The sequence below is a fragment of the Apteryx mantelli genome, chromosome 8 (assembly GCF_036417845.1).
Source record: "Apteryx mantelli isolate bAptMan1 chromosome 8, bAptMan1.hap1, whole genome shotgun sequence".
In the NCBI taxonomy this organism is placed as follows: Eukaryota; Metazoa; Chordata; class Aves; order Apterygiformes; family Apterygidae; genus Apteryx; species Apteryx mantelli.
The window spans coordinates 14,934,857-14,955,315 of record NC_089985.1 but is presented as its reverse complement, the minus strand read 5'-3'; the positions used below and the strand labels follow the sequence as shown (position 1 = coordinate 14,955,315).

The 20,459-nt window shown below is 36.3% G+C and overlaps 1 protein-coding gene across 2 annotated transcripts; it reads right to left on the bottom strand.

Annotated features, from left to right (window-relative positions):
• Window positions 1-4,939: 4,939 nt before the first annotated feature.
• RGS18 (regulator of G protein signaling 18) lies at window positions 4,940-15,206 on the bottom strand. Of its 2 annotated transcripts, none has more exons than XM_067300756.1 (5): window positions 14,828-15,206; window positions 14,033-14,155; window positions 10,205-10,266; window positions 7,756-7,922; window positions 4,940-6,562 (listed from the first exon to the last, which is right to left on the bottom strand). In XM_067300756.1, the coding sequence occupies exons 1-5, from the start codon at window positions 14,944-14,946 to the stop codon at window positions 6,308-6,310; spliced, it is 726 nt and encodes a 241-aa protein (XP_067156857.1). In that variant the 5' UTR covers window positions 14,947-15,206; the 3' UTR covers window positions 4,940-6,307. The 2 variants fall into 2 exon arrangements, with proteins under 2 accessions (XP_067156857.1, XP_013816646.1); XM_013961192.2 differs by having other exon boundaries at window positions 14,033-14,134.
• Between the last annotated feature and the right edge of the window lie 5,253 nt (window positions 15,207-20,459).

The window sequence follows — 20,459 nt, the reverse complement described above, 5'->3', positions numbered from 1 at the left end:
CCTGCCTTCTCCAGTGTGCCCACACCCAAGTAATCTGGTCCAAATGTGGCTATGGTGTAGGAGATCTCCTACTGATTGCATCTAGATGTAGGTAGTCCGCATGAGGATTTAATCCTTATAAGCCTTGTCTTCCTTAAGGAAAAATTGGAGTAGTGTTAACTGTAGAAATTTAAAATGAGTCTGAAATGTTATGAAATAATGAGAGTTTCTAAAGAACACAAGTTGCAGGTTGAAGAAACAACAGTTCAGAGTCATCTTTATATTAGGCTTAAGCTTAATGTTCTGTCCTGTTTGAAAAGTACAAATTGCCTTGGCTTCCATAGGATTTTATGTCACGCTAGTTAATTTCAGTTAAGTTTTATAGTGAACACAAAGATAAAGGTTATATCATAAATCTAGATATTCAGATAATCTCCTATGAGGAGTCATGCAAACAGATGTAATCTAGAAAAGGAGAAAGAAGAGCTCTGGTATAAAAGCAGAGGGAGCTTTTACAAGCACAGCTCTAAATGATTAGAGTTTAAAAAAAAAGGAAGATGGCAACAAGAACATTAACAAGAGACAAATAGGGATGGAGGAGAGAAAAAGAGATATTTATATCTTTGGCACAAAGCTGCATGAAAGCTTACAGGTCATTTGATTGAGGCATTTGACTATAATGCAAAAAAGGGAGAGGAACCCAGGATGGGTATCCGAGCAAGGCATAAGAGTATAAGCATATGAACCAACAAAGAGAGGATGATGATTTTATGCATTTTTTAGCTGACATCTTTTGACAATATTTATGGAAAGGAGAGGGAACTGTATTCAAAGCAGTAGTTAATTAAGGCAGGCTGAACAACTGGGGATGAAAAGAAAGGAGAAAGAAATGATCTGCCTTTTCTGAGTCACTTATAAGCTGTAGCGAGTAAGGGCATGTAAGAGACACATTCTTGATGGTCTGCTATTAGTGGAAGATGGAAATCTGTCCTTTTCTTTGAGATTCTTTGGGTGAGATTTCATTCCTCTTGTTTCTTGCTGTCGGTTCAAAAACAAATCAAGTTATCCTTCACTCAGTAACAAATCCTGAAAGCCAAAAGAAATGTGTATATAGTTACATATTACAATCTCTTCAAAACTAAACAAGAACAAAAGACAATAACTTAGCCAATTTAGTGCATCTAATTAGATCTAAGTATTGAAACAGGAGACAAACCTTTGTGCTATGCATTTTAGCAGATTATTTCCCTTATTATTATTTGGGGGTCTGCAGACTTCATGTACATAAGGAACAAAGCAAAGTGTTTATTTAGGGTGAAGTATTGTGCTGGTAAGAGGAGTTTTTGAGAGCTCTTACTGAATGTTGAATGACACATATGTAAATTTAAAAAGCTTCTTTATAAAATAAACCCTGATAAAAATACTTGCTTAGTAGGGCTTATATAGATATTATTTGCACTTTTTCAGTTAAACAACAGGATTTACATAACTATGGCATTGATTCTGCCAAAACTAGAGAACCCTTACTATATTTTCTGGCACTACTCAAAGGTTTATACTACAATTACACCTATATTGGGCTAGGCCTTAATCTGATCAGTCCTATATAACTGAATGCTGGAAAAGCACCACAGACTTCTAATAAATCTGTTCATCTACCAGAGTTATGGTAGAACACTGAAAAGGCTCTTTGGAATTTTGCAGACAAGAGGAACAAAAGATAGAATATTTAAGGAAACACAATATTTAGTGAAAGCCATCCACAATAATAATAACCGGCTGTCTTCTGTTGAGATCGGACTAGACTGAATTTATTGAGCTGTTTTAAATGATGTAAAGTATACTGCAGCTATTTCATATTCAGTCTATCAGGACATATTACTTTTAAATCTGGAGATTCCATTTTTGGTCATATGATCATAATAATTAGAGTGCATAAAGACCACAGTATTTTTCCCCCACCTACTTTCCTGGAAATCCTGTACTTTAGTTTGCACATTTAAAATAGTCCAGGTAACTTCTATTTTTCAAAAGTAAATCCACCTACTGAGCAAAATGATAAATAAAACTGCATCCTCAGGAAAAGAAAAACAGTAAATGACATGACGAATGAAGTGTACCTTTCTTCTCCTATGTATAGACAGACAGAGCAGTCAAATCCACTGGAAGCTTTGCCTGTAAAGACACGGCCTTAAATTCTCCTTTTTAACAGCCAAAGTTGCATGACTGAACAGCTCATCTCTCTCTCCTTAATTCAGAGCTGCCTTAATTGACTTTGTATTTGGAGGTGTGCATCCTACATATTTTGATGCCCAAATGCAAGTCTATATTGTGCATTTTTCTCCATTTATTAACATATTTCTGATTTTACTTGAGTGGTATCATTAACACTTTGTATCTGATGTATATTTTAGAAACTTACATTTTGAACTAAACCAAAATGTTGCAAAAATGGGTTCCTTAGATTCCTGAAATATCTTTTTAGAAAAGGCATAGCTGTATCTATTGTTACAAAATAAAAGTTTCTAGCGTGTTTCCTTTTGTTCATAGCATTAGGGTTCAGCACTCTGTGCATTTGTAATTGATACTGGAGTCGGATGGGAGTTTTCTTGATGACTTGTTTGGTCTGTATTATTTGTGACTGACTGACACACTACAGCGTGGGTTTTGTGTAGCATTAGGTTTTGTTCCTCAGACCAGGATGTATCTTCTTCTGTTGTTCATTTTCAACTTGCAAGAAATGGTTCAAAAGAAAAAAAAGATCAAGAGCTGTTTTTATGTTTACTTTAAACATAGGTTCTAAAAATTTCAGTGAATGATAGATACCAAATAGCTGAGACTGATGACTCAAAAGACCATTTTATTTTGTAGGCAAAGACTCTGGCTTCGTTTTTTCTCACTAAAGGGAGCCTCTTCTAGAAAAGAACCCTTTGGCAGATAATGATGTCATTTTAGCTTATCTGTGTGCATTCTGCTTTCCTTTCTCTGGATTTATCTCGAGTTCCCTCTTACAATAGTTCCCATAGTACTGGTCTGCTGTGGATTCTGTTATGCTTCATAATTATCTTTGTAAAACACACGCATAAATAGCTACCAAGAATATCTTGTTCCTTTTCATTATAAATCTCTCAAAAGGGACTAGCACTGCCAGTAATACCAAATGATGGTTTTGAGGAAGGTCTCCCTGGAGATAAGCAAAATTTTCCATGTGTGTGTGAAAGGAAAGAAAAGGCATCTGTGGACTTGTATTTATTATTATAGACACTTTTGACTAACAGCTGGTTTTCTGTTCAGGAAGAAAAAGTCTTAGTCAAGGTGCTATATTTGCCATTTGTTTGTTGGGTTTTTTTAATAGTATTAAAAATATATATTTTTTCTTATTTATTTTATCAACAGCAAGAGTGAAGCTCCAGATTCTCAGCTGGTATGAACAAACATAGTCATACAAGTTGAAAATCTAGCTGCAAAGTTTAAGTTTTATGCCTGTGTTTGTAATAGATCCACTCTTAATGCTAAAAAGAGCTATCAGATAAGGATGTGGCACTTGGCAGGATGTAGTCTGGACAGGTGAGCCCACAGAAAAACGTTTTGGGTGCAGCAACAGCTAGTAAGTCCTCGCACACAGAACAACATATTGCTAGCAGCAGTTGGATCCGCTGTTTAAACAGCTTCATAAATAGAGTTTAGTTCGGGAAAGAAAGGTCTTTCTTGATGAAGCTCTCTTGCTATCATCTGGCACAGCATGCAAGAATCACTGGGCAAAACTAGTGAGGCCTGCAGCAAGGAAGAGTGTGTTGATACACAAGGGAGGAAGATGATAAGCAGCCTGTAAGGGTTTAGGCACCTGGGTTTGTTGAATTTCTCAGATCTTCTGCAAAGAAATATTAGAACCAAGCCTGAATGTGCTGAATGTGTATGAAGAGCTGGCCATGAGACTAAATAGAAGAACATGAGATAGTCTCTCTCTCGATTTGCAGAAAAAGGACTCAGAGTGAAACACTTGCTAGGAATAATGCCCCAAACAGTGGAATAACTACTGCAGTATAAGGGTGTTGAATAATTCGATTATACCACAAAGAATGGAAGTCTTTGAGGTGGCCTATTCTTTTTCTTTAACAAAGCCAGCAACACAAACTATAGATACATGCATATTTTAAGTATATGAGAACTCTGACATCCAGATGTTGCTGGTGATACAGAGATTCCCTAATTAGAAACAGGATTATTTCTGGGAGAACTGCTTCATGTTTAAGGAACAGAGAAAGAGTGAGAAGGGGGATCTGACTCTAGAGAAATGCCTCCAAAGAGCAAGGATAAATGATCTCTTCAGAAAAATTTTACTGACTTCAGCACAGAAAGTTGCCTTTCTCTGCGTTTGTTCGTTCATGTGACAGCTGTGGCAATGACCATAGGAGTGTTGACAGTTCATAAAAAATGGAGGCTGACAAGCTCGAAAGGTGCATTTTATAGTGGTAAGAATGACTGAAGTACAATATCAGCACTGCTACAGACTTTGGATTTATCCTTGAATTGCTGCGCCCAGATTCTGGCCGCTTATGCACTTAGAAATAGCATGTGACTGCAACATTCGTTTGTGTGAAACTTCTGCCTTAGATCGATCTTTGGGCTCAGGGAAGAGTAATGAGATAAAAGAGCAAGGCTCATCGCTCTTGTGGTTACAAAGATGTTTCCTATCTGTTTCCCAGGTAAGCCTAAGAGCTTGCAGATGGTTCTGATCCCAGGTCTTTGCAACTCAGCAGCCTTCCCTGGGGAAGGGAAATGTCCCTCCAGGCCTGTGTGCTTTGCTTACAATAACACTTTGGATTGAAATAGTAATGATTTCAACTCGTATTGAATTATAAAGGCTTCACTTGACCTTTATATTTTATTCATCCATGTATTAATGATAAACTGACATCCTGACAACCTTTTAAGTAGATCACTTTGCATTTATTGAAAGTTAGTAAAATGGACACTGAAACCCTCAGACTGAGCAGTTCACATATATCCTGAATTAGCAATGAGCATATAAAGTCCTGTCCTTGGAAACTGTACCTCTTCACTTTGACTGCTTACTGAAAGGGGGAAAAAAAGGAGAAAACCTAAATTCCATGCAAGATGACTGAATATACAAGTCACAGTTATAACTAAAGCTTGCATTAACTCAGTTGTTAAAACTTAACCAATGATTAATACTTTAAGAACTGCCACATGCTTCAAGATATCTCTGCATCAATCCTGAAAAAAAAAAGACAGGATAATTGCATATGCTGACTACAAAAGTGGTATGCATGACTTGAGTAGTAAAGAAATAAAAGGGGGAATTTTTCCTTCCTCCTGTCATTTCCCCATAGAGAGTATATTAATGACAGGTAGAACTGAAGGTCATTCTTCCTTAGTCCAAGAGCTGTTAATTTTCAGATTCTTTTTCAAAATAAAAGACAGAGAAATTTTAGAACAAAGTTTAGTAACAAAAATAGTATAGCATGAACATTTACAAATGAAAGTAAATGTGTACAGTTTTTAATACATATATATACACACACACACATATGTACATTGACCTTGGTGTTTAATGACACACTGTGTGTTAAAATAACAATCTTGACCATTTATTACTGCTATTTGTTTGCAAAAAATTAGAATACAAATATTTGATGGCAAAGCTAATCTATACAGCATAATTTAAACACAAGAAACAGACACATGTAAGAAGAAAAGAGTATAATGTACCACTATAAAAATTAAATAGATATTCTTATGTTCCTCTTAAATTACGCAGTAGCTAAATTTTACTCATGCAGTGGCTGTAGTTAAAATCCTTGTAATTTTACTTTTTGCCTAATTAATGTTCCCATGTGTTCAATAGTATGAGAAAATACCACAAAAATCTGTGCTTAGTGTAGGAAATATTGCAAAAACATAGTTACGTGCAAAGGCTGGGTCTATAAATTCAAATTGTGACAAAACTCTATTCTAAATAATACAGGGCCAGAATATGTGATGGATATTATCAACTGGCATTTTAAACAATATTTTTATGTAGGAAAATTAGTCTTCCACCAAATATAATTACAAATCTTGCTTGAGTTTAAAAAATTACTGTATGAACACTTTACATCTAATGTGTCTTGCCAATATGTTGCCTCCTTCTCTATCATAAATGAGATTAATCACTGGCTCCAGAACTGTGACCTGATATGAGTGGGTGTAACTGTGCTGAAATCAGTGGAACTCCACACATTTACACCAGCTAAGGATTTGGATTTTAAGACACATATATGATTTGCCGCAGTAGCTAGAATACATGTGGGGCTGAGTTTCCTTATTACCAAATGGTAAAGTCTGATCGCACGTCCTGGAATTCATTGACAGCAAAAGACCGCGATCGTCTCCTAAGAGCAGGATGACTGGGATTTCTCCCCTTGACTAAATTTAAATAAGGATCAGATCTTAGGAAGCGTGGGTAACTGTCTTGCTCCATCAGCTTGTAGACTGTGCTTTGTGCTGCATCAAAGGTGGTGATGATGGGCTGTTCAATATTCTGACTTGTGACTTCTTTGGTATGAAAGTCCAGATTCACCTGGAGAATAGCAAGAAGTGTATTTCTTTAATGAACATCAACACATTTCCTATGTTATTATCCATAGATTCTGAGATGTGAATCTTAAAAATAATCTATGGGAATTATGGGCTGAAACTGCACCATTCTGCAAACATTCTCTTAAAATGAGAATTATACCTTTTTCACCCTCTTACAGGGAAGTAGCTGTTAATATTTAACACTTGCTCTTCTGACAAAGAAAAGAAGAACACAGGGAAAAAAGGAGCATAGGCAAGTGATGTACCTGATCTGCTCAGAACTGGTAGAATTATATGAAATTATAGGTCCAAAGGATTTATTGAAGAACCTAATCTTAATTTCAGTGAGAGTTCTTCATCTCCCAGTCTGTTCATCTCCCTCCTAGAGCAGGCAAAAAATGTTCCTTTTTCTCATTTATACTATGATTCCTTTACAACACGCTTCAGCAATGTGAAGAAATTGTAAATATAGAGACTTCTTGCGCTACTAGAGTAATATAAGTATGTCTTAGTGTTAATGAAGATCAACATATTTTTGTGTGTGTGCTGTCTGTAACATACCAAGAATATTCTATTAGAACATTTTTTTGGTAATCAACCAAGAAGAGTGTTTAAATGTTATGATTAGTCCTTCAAAAGATATGTTTAATCATTTCTTTTAGTCATTTGGCTTATTTAAATTAAAAGCTTCTGAATCTCAGCTATGTAATAGTTTAATATATAATTACTAGTTTAAGAGAATGAGAGAATTATTCTGCTTTCTTGGAGGTAGCTTTAAAGACAGACAGGCAATATGTTTTCACAAATGCCAGCTGGTATGTCTCGTAGCAGCATTAATGTTTAGCATCACTATATTTCCTTAAATAAACCCCGTACATTTAAATACATTTCCTGGCTTTATAGACCACTCAATCTTTGATTCCTGTGACATAATATTTAAACTCATGCTCTTTCTTTACACATAATAATATAGAGGGGATATTGAAAGGAGTCTGGAGGATAGTGAGAATATCTATGCAGTGGCTTCTGGACTTCCTTCCGAAGCTTTGACTTTTGAGATATAGCCTTCTTATGTCAGTGGCAACATGATTAACTGCTGTCACTGCTTCTGGGTATGCACCTCCTAAGAGTAGATTGCATCAGATGTGGTTGTGTCAAACAACGTCTACCCTGAAGAATGTTTTTTTACTGTACCTCTTTTGGTGCATCTTTCTGTATGAATGTTTCATAGATGGTCTTAGCTTTTGGAAGAAGTTCATGTGCAGTTTTGCATTTCTTGTAATCCTCACAAGCTATCCAGAACTCGATATTCTCCTCACTGAACTCAGTTTTCAGAAACTTCGTAAAGGCATCCAATCCAGCTACAGAAGGGAACATTGAATTGCATTAAAAAAAATCCTTATCAGACAGTTACTCCTTTTATACAATCTGTGCAAGGTAACAACATAGATTGTGCTCCCTTTGAAATACATCACATTATAGATAACTGCATATAAGTTTTAAAAGTGCAGCTTTTCCGTTAGGATTCTGCATGCTGTGACTTCCATGAAAGTTTGTGGAAACAGAATTCTCAGCCTCTGTTAAAAACCCACTACCAAAAGCTTGTGAGCTGGCTACTTAGAAATGGAGGCAATCAAAACATGTGATGTTTTTGACAGAGGTGGACTTCATTCAAGCTGAATATCAGATTGAGGTTGCTCCAAACGGTATTTGAATCTTTGCCTGTAAGTAGACTCTTCTCCAGTAATAATTTAAAATGCATGGCTTTTAGCATCTTTACAATTTGTTTATCCTACTATTGTCATTATGTTGCAGATATTTTCTTCCCCAAATATTGGAAAGTAATGCAATTGTGTTGGTCTCAGCTGTCTGAGGAATGGATTTGAAAAGCATATGGTGTCCAGCACTGTGCCAGAATACTCATTTCTGCTGAATCAAACATGTCTGTCTCCAAAATGGAAACCAAGCGGCCTATGAATATTCAAGATCTTGTTATATATGTGCACTTGATAATTATGCAAGGAATGGGCCCTTCCAAATAGCGGCCAATTCTGTTCCTATCACTGTTTTAGAAACAAATTGTATCAAAAGTGACAGATCCTTTTCCTAAGGACATAGAAAATGTTTTCATTTGTAAGGGTCTTGCACTTAGCAATATTTGAACAACAATCAAAACAAAGGGATGGAAGATATTAAATCTTTATTGTAACCATCGTGAGTAGTCTGTTCTCTGGCCCAAAATTGCCTCCTATAGCTCTGTTATATTTAAGCAAATGGCTTCTGCCTTGGAAAATTTTAAGCTTCTGCAAACATAAGGCTAAATACTCTCATCACTCAGTTCACTTGCCTTTGGTCAGTCTCTCATTAGCTTGAAACTACTGAGACGGTGGTGCTGGAAGGATTTATCTACCTGAAAGGGGGTACTGATGATGTGCACCAGAAATCATGGTCCTAAATCAATGACATTTCCAGACTTTCCTGATCTTCTGAAGTCTGCTTAATTTCTCTTATTTTCCCAATGACAGAACAGTAAAGTAGTACTAACGGAATAGTAAAGTAGTCTAGTTCCAGTGTAACCATGAGAAATGGAGATTTGCTAGAAGCAATGACTACATTTTCTGCTGTTTATGTAAGAACCAATATATTCCTCTAAGAAAATCTTTTCCTTAACAATCATTTCACTTAGTTCTAGTCTTTAGATGAAGTCCCAATGAATACCAGTAAGTTGTTTGACTACAGAATGCAGAATGAAACTTACAGGTCTTCTGCAAAGATGTGGTATTTATTTCCATGCAAATTTAGATTATTTTGCTTTTCCTTGGATTTCTCCTGATAAAAATTTAAAGGTATTTTCTGCAGCAAGTCCTCTTTTATCATAAGCTCATTTTAACAGTGCCTATATGCCACACATGGCTAGTTATCCCTAGTAGAAAAATAATTATCATGAAGTATTGTAGAACAAAAAGCCTATAACTTCATGCAATATAAAGAAAAGATTTTGCAGCCTTCATTAAATAAAACTTGTAATAAGATGGGAGAGGTACAACTCAGTGGGATGTTGGAAAGAGGTAAAATGATGGATGAGATGGTAGCCAGTGGATTTCCAGCCATTATTAACCATTGGCATTCAGGATTTATGCTAATATAGCAGTTAGCTCTCCAGAACATAGCAAATCATCTTGACTAACTCAAAAAATACAGTCCAGAAAAGATAAGGCAGGCCTCTGCTAATTTCATTGAATAATTTTCTAAATAATTGGTTAGTAGGCCAGTATTTTAATGGATTTAATCCAAGTACCTGCTAAGTATTCATACAGGAGAAAAAACTTGGTGTTCATTACAGAACAACAGTTTAATTACCTCTGGTCATCTCTTACCGTTTATTGAAGGAACTCTTCACTGACTGTTACATTATTTTATTCAATGAAATACTAGACTTAAAAATTATAAATCAATTCTTTATTTTCAGTGTTTGGCATCATGCTATAGCATAAATGTACAAATAGAGCAGAAACTCATACTGATATAAATGACACATCATATTAATTTAGGTAACGGACAGGTTTATTTAATTTGCACAACTGCATTTTATGGTTTTCCATCAAGCAATGATAGTCTTCAGGGAGAGGAAAACACTACTAACCTTTCTGGGAAAGCAGTTTCTCAAAAGATTCACTCCATTTAACTGCTTCTTCAGGAGACACGCTGTTTAAGAAACAAAAAGTGGTTTTGAAGAAGTGTGTGTATTTAGGAAGCTATTGTAATATGTTAATCTGTCACCATTATTGCTTTGCACTATTTCACAAAGTGTTTGATTAGATTGCATTACAAAATAAGCTGTTCTATGAGAGACTGCAGAAACCTCTGGTTTAATTTTTTCTGACTTTTTTCCTGCAGAATTATACTTTTTTCACCTTTTTAAAAAAAAGATTAAGGAAGAGATTTTTCTCTTCAGTGTTTGTTTTGCACTGCTATTCTTTAAGGAAATTGAGATCATGCAGTACAGTAAAACTCATACAGGAATCACCTTTTTAAACTCATGGGTCAACCACCTAGTTAAACTTAAAAAGAAGGCTTTAGCTGTTAAAACTGACGCTCTCTTGCAGGCATGTGGTTTTGAATGCGCTTAGTCTGAGACTGTGTTACCACAATCTATTTTTAATGAAATACGGAAATTCTATAGCATGAAGACAAAGTTGTAGTAATATGGTTTAGGCAATGGTCTCACAGGGTAATAGCACACACAGCCCAGTTTGTTTACCACAAGCATTTTTAAAATGTCATGTTATTTTGGGATGCTGCACTCTATTTACCCCTTATTTTTGTAGACTAGAACTGAATTAGGCTTGGAGACGAATTTTATCGTGCTAGGACTATGACTTAGTTCTAAGCCTGAAGGGGAAGGCCAGTTTATTAGGTGCCATATGAATAATAATTTTTAAAACCATTTTCATTCAAAGGCAAAGGACTGCACAATGAAAGTATCAAAGTCCTCACACAGGCAACTTGTCCTGGGTCAGTAGGTTGGTAGTGGAGCTGAGAACCAGATCAACTTCTTATGGATTGAACACTTTCTGAAAATGGTTCTTTCTTCCTAGCTGAGGCTTCAAGTTCTTTTGTTGCCTGGATTATGTAGCCTGGTTTCCATTGGCAAAATATGTAGGCACATGAATTTTAGATGATATGAAATTCCGGTCACTTTGGGAAGGAATCTAAGCAATAAGGATCTTGTTTTTGTATGAAACTGAAAGGAGGATTTGTTATAGGTATCACTTCTCTTCTAGCTGAAGTCGTTGCTTATAGGAATGAAATTTTTAGCTAGGGAGAGAAGAACAGTTCTCAAGTGGTACAAATACTGGAGAACTGAAATTTAAGAAATGAACACAGGCCAATGAAGTAGGAGAATTCTATAGCTGGGGAAAATGATACCTCACTCCTTTAAGGAATTTTTTAATTGTAGGAAATATAAAAAGTGTAGTTCTCTGAACTGTGTGAATTTGTATGTTTGGGAAAAATGGTAACCTGGTAATAGTGAAAGATAAACCCTGACTCCTTCAGGCCACATATACAGTCTAAAACAGCACAGAATGCTGAAGAACAACTTTACTATTTTTGGAAACGTCTAGGGTGAATTTTTGATTTTTCTCTCAGAAACTACATCAACCCAGTAGCCTCTCAGATCCCCAGGACCTGGGAGCAGCAATGAGTGCAGCAGTAGCAAACAGAAACCAAGATCTGTTCCTCTTTGCCACTTTTTAAAGATGAGAAGAAACATGATTAGTTTACAGGTCATAGGTATTTCCACTATCACCACACTGTCCATCTGCAGAGTTTCATAAAATTCTGTTTTCTCCTTATGTTGTTTAGTATCTCTATGTAAAGAATGGAAATTATTAAAACTAAGTAAAACACTGGGCATCCAAAACTATTATCTGGCTTTGTTACTTGAAAAGGCATATATTTTCCTTTTTTTTTAAATTTTGTTTTTCACTGAAAATAATCTAAATCTCTCTTTATAGAGAGTGTATATATATATAGATCAACAAACATCTACTAGTTTCTCTTCTAAGAACAGTACAATCCCTGTTAGTCAAGCAGCTGGCTGAGAGTAACGTGGTTAAAAGCAGTTGGCTGAGCAAGGAAGTGGTGATGTCTCGTGGAAGAGGGAAATTCTTCAGAGCATTATTTATTGCCATTGTATCCACCTCCCTTGAAAGTGCCTTTTCACAGACGATCAGAATGTATTGATGACTATATACTTTACATGAAATGTCTGAGTTTTATCAGCCACCCAAACAAAAATCATTATTGAAAATATAACTGTCTGCCTACACGTGTCATGGAGACGGTGCTTTCTCTTTTTAGATGCAGTTTTAGCATGGTTTTACATGTCTGGAAATTGGATGATGAAAAAGGGTGTTCTCAGGACTATTTTACCTTTGCTCATAATTGCAAGGTCTTGTATTTGAGTGAACTGTAAAACTTTTGAGTTAGTTAAGCTTTCTGTCAGCAGCAACACGAGAGAGAGAGGAAAAAAGAAAAAAAGCAAGTCATGAACCCCCCCTCTGACTGTGGAGTGGAAAGTACTCCACATCATGAGTGCCTCCTATCATTTGGATGTGCAGGATATTTGGATATGTGAGCAACAAACATAGTGTAACTATCCAGATGCACAGATGCAAGTGTTTAGATACCAAATTCTTGGCCACTTTTTCATAGGTTCCAGAAACAGAGCTTAGGCCTTTATATAATTTTTACCGCATGTTCACTGTAGAAGCAGTTACTGAAGTGTTCTGGTCAGGGGCAGGCATCTTGGCCCCAAAAATAGTAACTACTGAAACAAGTTTGGTAAGTTTAACAAGAAAACAGAATAAACCAGAAGTATTGAAGTGTTCTGAAGTGATCTGTGAGGAAAAGAAATGAACTGCAAATTTTTTAGACCATGAAATTGTAGTACTTTAAGCATTCCTTCTTTTCAGTCAAGCCCTACAACGGCAATTCTTAGCAGGTTAGTGAGATTCTGGCTCCCCAGTGAAGTCAGGAACAAAGCTCTTACTGAGTTTAACAAAACCAAGATTTCACCCTACATCTTTATGGGAAATAGTATAATGTGGACAATATTATACAATGTTTAAACAACAATTTTTTTTGGAGACAGGACAGTATTCAATCAAGTATTGCAGTCATTGAGGAACTATGAATTCAGTATTTGACATGCAGCTGGTGTTTGTACATCACAGGATTATTTGGAAAACCTGTTTTCCAAGGAAATGTATAAATTCTTTGTAAGAACTAATTTGTCAGGTAGGTACCCAAGTTAATTCTTGTTCAGTATTGTCAATGAATTAAGAAAAATGCTGTTGGCATGAATAAAGTTTTTTATGTATATGCATGTGTGTGCATATGTACATACTTTTTTATACAGACAAATATATTTGAAGTCAGAAATATGAAGGAAAAGTTATGGAAAAATTCTCAACAAGTACATATTTGCCCCCATGCTAATTATTATAATAAAAGTAAGTGGTACACAAAGACTAGAAGAAAATGAAAGCTGGAATTTGAAGTAGCTCAGAAAAGCACAGACTATGCAATCCATATTTTTCTTCCATTTTGTTTCTTCCTTCCTTTTTTTTTTTTTCTTAGAAAAAAAAAGTTTGTTGGATCAGATCATACTTCATACCACAGAAAATCTCTCTGAAAACTATGTAATGACTTGAGACTAACCTATTCATTGCTATGAATCTGAGTAGCAGTCTATGCCTATCATGCAAAAACACGAGTGGTGAGTTAACTTCGTATATACTGTTTGTATGCTTTGGTTAGATTGCCAATTTATAAGTGAAATTGATCTTAAAAGCATTATTCTGTGCCATGCCTGAATGAACACAGACAAATGCAGGAAATGTTCAGAGTCACGCAACCACTTCCTGAGAGGAATCCCCAGTCTTGCAGTGCTTATAACGCTTACCTTGCTGCTTTTTTCAAGTTTGCAGGTTTGCCAAGATGATCGTCTTCGTGGAATTCAGATTTCTGCAGGAGAAGGCTCAGCCTATTTCTCTTCTGCTTAGCTCTACAACAGAGTTCAGGTAGCCTTTAAAGCACCATGTTTAAAGATTTCTTTTTCAAACATTTCCTTTGACTAGTATCTCCCTGCCTCTGCATCACAGACCATTACCTTCTGCATTCAGTTATAGTAATGTCAATGTTATTTCTCCTACTTATTGATGTAGGAGACTCTCCTACACAGTAATGTTCCTGTTAATGCATTTCTTCCTTATACCTTAGCATGAACTTACATATGAAGCACTGGCAAATGGAAATATTTTCATTTATTTTTTTGATTTATTTTAAAAATAGAAGTGGCTTAAATTTCATGTTATTGAACAAGTGCAGTTGGGTCAACATCTTCTATTTTTATCTTTTTGCAAAGAAAGAGGAAGTATTGCTTCCCATCATTTGAAAAATTTAAAAAGAAACTTTCCTTGATTATATCTAGGCTTTAAAAAGGATTTTCTCAGAACTTCCTGTTTTCTTGTTAATCATTTGATTTGCTTCATATTTCTGTTCTTAATAAGTATTCCCTTGATGAATTAATATTTTATGTATACAATTCCCAGACTTGCAATTCATGAGTTTTCACATATATCAGTCAAAAAAAAAAAAAAAAAAAAACTGTGCCCTAAATTCATACCCACCAGCTGCGTTAGAAGACTCCTCTATGTAAACAGAACACTCAAAGTGTCAGTATGACCTTAAAACTTACCCAGGCTTGCTTGCTTTATTCGTCTCTTCTTTATTTGTTGAATTCATGACTTTGTAATAGGATTTATCCTTTGAAGCAGAAATGTTTAGCTGGGGGAATAGAAGAAGTGGATTCTCCATCTTCCTTTAGCAAAGCTTCCTAGTTCCAGCAAATGTTTCTTCAACTTCCTTACAGGAGTTGCATCTGGTGTAATTGGTGCATTCAAGAAGGTTGTCGCATGCTGTATCTGGCTCGATTGCTACTCAACCGGTGGTTGAAAGGTTTCCAGAGCAGGTAATGATAGAAGGAGGTTCTCCACCTTTGCTGTCGCTACAGCTGCATGTAGGCAGGACTTCAAGTAGCGTTTTGTTTTTACGGTCGTCATTTAGGGAAGTGAGATTATAACTTTGCAAAATGGCCGTTGATCATCCACACAAACACGGCTGCTAGCAGAACACAACTCCTGGTTTTGTGTGCATGGAACGTGATGTTTTGCTAGACTTAGGATGACACCATCATTTTCTCCCAAACACTTGGGGGAAGTGAATATAGTTTCTCTAAAATGAGCTCTAACAGAGAATCATTTTGCACCAATTAATGTGCAGTGTTGCCTTAAGCTCTTAGAATAACTTTTAACTGACTTCAAACTGCCCTCTGCAGTCTCTGGTGCCACATGCTAGACATAGAAATCAGTTTTAGCTACAAAATGCTAACTTGGAACTCAGAGTTTGAGTCTCCCAGAACAGCCAAATGAAGCTGTGTTTGATCAGATATTTTGTAAATAGAGATTTTAAATTTTGCACCATTTTTCAGAATTGATGAGTTACCTACTTCTAATTTTGAGTTTGTTCACATATCAAGGAATGGTTTGCAATACTGAAGAGCGTACTTATTCACTTTTTATTCACCCCTAGGGCACTGCTGAGTACTGCAGTTTTGAAAGTGAGTTTCTTCCGTAAGGTCACATCCATCAGGTATTAGATAGGAAAGTCATTGATTGTGTATCAGCACCAAGGTCACTGATTATTAACCCAGTTTGATTACTAAACAACCTGACCTAGAGCTGAACAAAGATGTTTGAGAATGAAAGACAGGGAGAAGATATGACCTCATCATCTTTCAATGACTTTGGCTGGTTCTGCCCACTTACTGCCACACTGGCAAGTTCTGATGAGAGTCCCACCATGGCCTTTCCTTGTGGCTGGGGAGTTGAGGAGAGGAGGTGCTAACAGTCAGAAGAACTAAAATGACTCTGCTGGGACTCCAAATTCCTGAAATGGAACAAAGAAAAAAGCTATTTTAGTTTTGTTTAAGGGAAAAAAAAAAAAAAGAGAGAAAAACAAGAGAGAGAGCACTTAGTTATTACATGTGTAACAAATTTTAAAATCAGACTGAATGAGAAATATTCAGTGCAAAACTACCTTCTGTAGCCCAAAAATCTCTGAGCAACAGGGTTTTGTATTTAAACTGCATTTTCAGTTTCAGAGTAGGCCTATAGATCATATCCTGCTTATTGTAAATCGGGTTGAACCATGCAGCTGTCTTTAACAAGATGTTCTGCCTTTTACCAATATGTGAAAGAATATAGAAAACATTTTATTTGACTTTTCTGCAAGTCACATGAACTTTTTTTCACCTACTGATGTGTATATAATACTATCTCTGTGTTGATCTATCATAATTTTATTACCCGGTGATTTTAGTTCCTGAAAAATGGTGTCAGTTGTGGCCTTAATAGTTCATATAAGCTGATTTAAGAAAGATTTGTAGCATGGAACTTCATTCATAACTGAATTACTTTCTGGTGGCCTTGCCACTATATCATGTGAGTTACAGATGGAAACGACCCGTTATGTCACCTGTTCCAATGCCGAGCCTGTGACGGGTTCTTCCCAGCATATGCTGGAATGGCTTGTCCAATACATTTTTAAATGACTCTAAAGCAATGGGTTTTGTGACTTAGATGCTTGAAATTTTACTGTAATATACTGTGATGATAACACCTATTCTGAATGCAGCAATATAACGTGCATCTCATGAGAATCTATTTGGAACTCTTGAAAGGAAACATTTTTTTTTTTCCATTAGTAGAAAGTTAGTATCAAAGCCAGGCAATATCCAGGCCCATGAAGTAGCCAAATTGCATCAAAGTCAGGCTGTGTCTTGTCAATGACGGTGCTGGTGCTAATAAGCATTTCTATTTTCCACTGCAGGCCTCAGTAGTTATAGCAACAATATTAATGACCCTAGTATGCTTTGGGCTGTTTTGTGTACTCCAAGATCACTTTCACAAAAGTGAAGAAGAGTTATTTTAAGCTAGAATAAGCAGGTCCAGAGTATTATGTATGTTGCTGATGACATAACTAGAGCAATAGAAAGCTCTAAAGAAATTTATGAAGAGACCCAAATGTCTTGATTCCCAACCTTTTCTCTATCCACTGAACTGTATTCACAGACCTTTTGGGGAGGATGCTAATGATTTTAAAACCCTTAAATCAAAGTCATCTGTGCAAAATCAAAGAAATGTTGACATAATGATTTATTACTTGTAGAAAAGAATAAGCACATTTTTCAGGAGCTTTCATATATAGATGAATAGAATGTGTATTTTCAAAATATTCTTTATTTAATGAAAAAGCAAAACCAAATAGATCATAAAGTACTAGAAGTTCTTTGCAGTGATATCCTAGTCTCTTTGGGCCTCTTCTTCAGTTGTAAAGTCTTTGCACTGACTTCCATTGGTATTTGATAGGTACCCATTATAGCTCATAGCAAAATTGTGCTTGACTTATCTATGACCAGTAACTGACCTCTGTGAAACAAAAATTGGCATTAGCAATAAGGACATTACATTATACTCTGAATAGGTCATAATACTGCTTTGTTAAAGGTAAGCACTGAAGGATTCAGACTTTCAGTTAAGTTGAACACAAGTGAAGCCCTGATTGAGTGGTTCATTTCAGCACTAAGAACTAGAGTGCAATCAGTTCTCCGTCGCTAGCAGTCCCTCTGTGTCTTTCTCAAAATTATTTTTGTTATTTGCTAGCAAAGTGTCAACATTTCCTCTTTTACATCTGTGCTCATGTCCTATCAATGTCCAGGCTTCTCCCCAGCGGAGCTCTGCCACTGTTTTCAACTCAGATCTATTTTTACCAGCTGTGTGGCTTTTGTAGGGTTATGTCTGTTTTATTTTCTGCTGAAGGGAAGCAATATTCACCTCTGTGCCAAGAAAAAAACAACATAGCACAATCTCTTCACTGTCTTGTGAAGAATAAGCGTGGAAAGAAACTACTAAAGAGCATAGGCTGAAAAAATGTATTCCCATATTTCTCTTTTTACTGCAATGGGAGTTGACATGTTTTGAAAAAATTTGGTTTGGAAGAATAGCTCTGCTGCTCTTCAGAAACATCTCAACAGTTTATCAGTTTCATCAATATTTATGTTGTTTACCCATTACTACAAACCATAATTGGACCTACCATTTCATAATGATATAATCCAACATACAGTTGTTTTATTTATCGTCAGATAAAAACCCATTTTTGGTTCATGGAACAATACCAAAGTGAAAATAATTTTACTGTAAATCTCAAGTAGAGTTGCTTGCAGTCTGCTAATTCAGTGAATTTCTTTAGTGGTGCACTTAAGAGATTCACCATAATGGAGGAACTTAGCACATGGCACACTTCAAAGTTAGTGGAAGAGAAGCATTATAATGCCTACGCATAGTTCATGTTACAGAACTTCCTTTTGTTGCTGTTTAAAAGGAAGGAAGCAAAATTGCATTGCTTCAGATATGCATCACTGAAAACAGCAACTTTTCATTTAGGGTCCATAGGTCCTCGCAGCTAGGGATCTCAAAAGGATTTGGTAAGACATCCACAGTGAAAACTCATACTTCATATCTCTCGTGTAGCCTTATGTCTTTTTGACACTCAAGCTCTGATTCTGGACAAATTAGTGAATGTTATTTTTGGCAAGCCTAGCCTATCCTGAGATTAGAGAGTTATATTATCGCAATCCTGTTGATTTCAGTAGGACTCCTTAAATAGGACATTTTAGCCCACCATGAATAAGGATTTAATTGCTTTTCTGTTTTCCTCCAAAAAGAAGTACAATTGCCAATAGACTGGAATAAACTATATTAATTCAAATGAAATACTGGTCTCTGACTAGGTATGTGTAACATATCTAGAAATGAAACAGGCAGGTTATGGGTAACCATGGAAAAGAAAAACCTTTCCACTGCTTTATCCACTAGAGCACTGTAGCTCTGTTAGTGATGGTCTTGCAGGGATTTCTGTTTTTCTAGGTTTAAGGTGTAGTGGGCTTCAAAATTCTAGCTTTTTTCTGAAATGGCACTCTTAGACAAAGGCTTTAAGAGTTCAACCTATTTACCTAAGTTCATCAACTTTCATGATCTGTGTAAATCGCTTTTTTTCTATAGTTGCAGCTAATGTGGTCTGCCAACTTGCTTGGATTTCAAATGGAAGTTTTAACTGTTCCTTGAAAATTGCTTGGGAATCTTTAGTTTTTGCACAACTTTGCTATGGAAAATGCTTACTCGAGTGCTAAACTAAATTAATTTATTTAGTCTTTTAAAAGGTCAAAATAAGAAAGTGAGTCTGCAAAGTCCTCAGCTGTGTTCGTTTCCTGCCTGCCCCATGGTTATTTGGCCTGCGTCTCTGTTTAATTCTATTTACGTATTATATACATCACTGTCATAATTAATCTACAGGAAGCTGGTTTCTCAGTTGAACCACTCTCAATGTTTACAGCTAGCTTTCCACAAGTGTATAGCAATGACATCAGTGATCATTAGACAACTGCTTTAATGCCCAGACTTCAGAAATGCTCACCTGGGGCTTGTCACAGAAGAAACACATATATTTTAAAATGTGTTTTTCTAGTGTGGTATTCACAGGAAATCTTGAAGGCAGGAATGTATTCTAAATCCTGCCCAAAATATCCTACTGGATTTATTTCTGTCTATCGGAAGCCCATAGGGATTCCCCATACGACAACCTGCCTGTTTTCCAAGAGAAAGTTTTTATCAAACCAGACTAACAGTGCAAGCAACAGCATGTATTGGGCTGAAGGTTTTCTGGTCCTTCTGTGAAAGATGCAGGAGAAGGAAAAGGAGAGACTATGATTCAGTAACCTCATAGTCCCATGGAAGAAAGCAGTAACTCCTGGTCCACTGAATATTAGCTATAAGATCAAATCCCCTAGGGCAGAAAAAAAAATAAAACCTCAGTTCTACATCAGAACGGAGTCCACTACCACTGAACTACTGTGTGGTTTTAAGCAGAGCAATCAGGTGTTAGGCGTTAGGTATGTCCTCACTCTGTTTTTCTGCTCAGATGATTTGGGAATATCTCAGGGATGCCTGTGGCACAAGTTAAACTCCTCTGCACTGCTAGGCCTGGCACTGTCAAGCCTCTGTAACAGCAGAACCAGGGAAGCCATAAGGAGCATTTCATTAAAAAAAGATAGCTCTCCAGGCAAGTACCCCTAGGGCTGGGAGAGAAGTCAGAAGAGGTTTTGAAGGTCACAGCTTTAGGTATTTAGGATGAAATTAGGCAGGATGTAGGAGCTTAAGTTCTACTCTAGAGCACCCTCACTGGTTGCAGTGTTGCATCATATGCTTCCT

Bases quoted from the DNA above. Each gene is read 5' to 3' on its own strand.
- RGS18 (XM_067300756.1), bottom strand. From the start codon at position 14,946: ATGGAGAATCCACTTCTTCTATTCCCCCAGCTAAACATTTCTGCTTCA. The intron at 14,156-14,827 runs GTAAGTTTTAAG...GGTGCTTTAAAG, and splicing joins AATAAAGCAAGCAAGCCTGG to GCTACCTGAACTCTGTTGTA. The intron at 6,563-7,755 runs GTACAGTAAAAA...GCTATTCTCCAG, and splicing joins AGAAAGATGCACCAAAAGAG to GTGAATCTGGACTTTCATAC.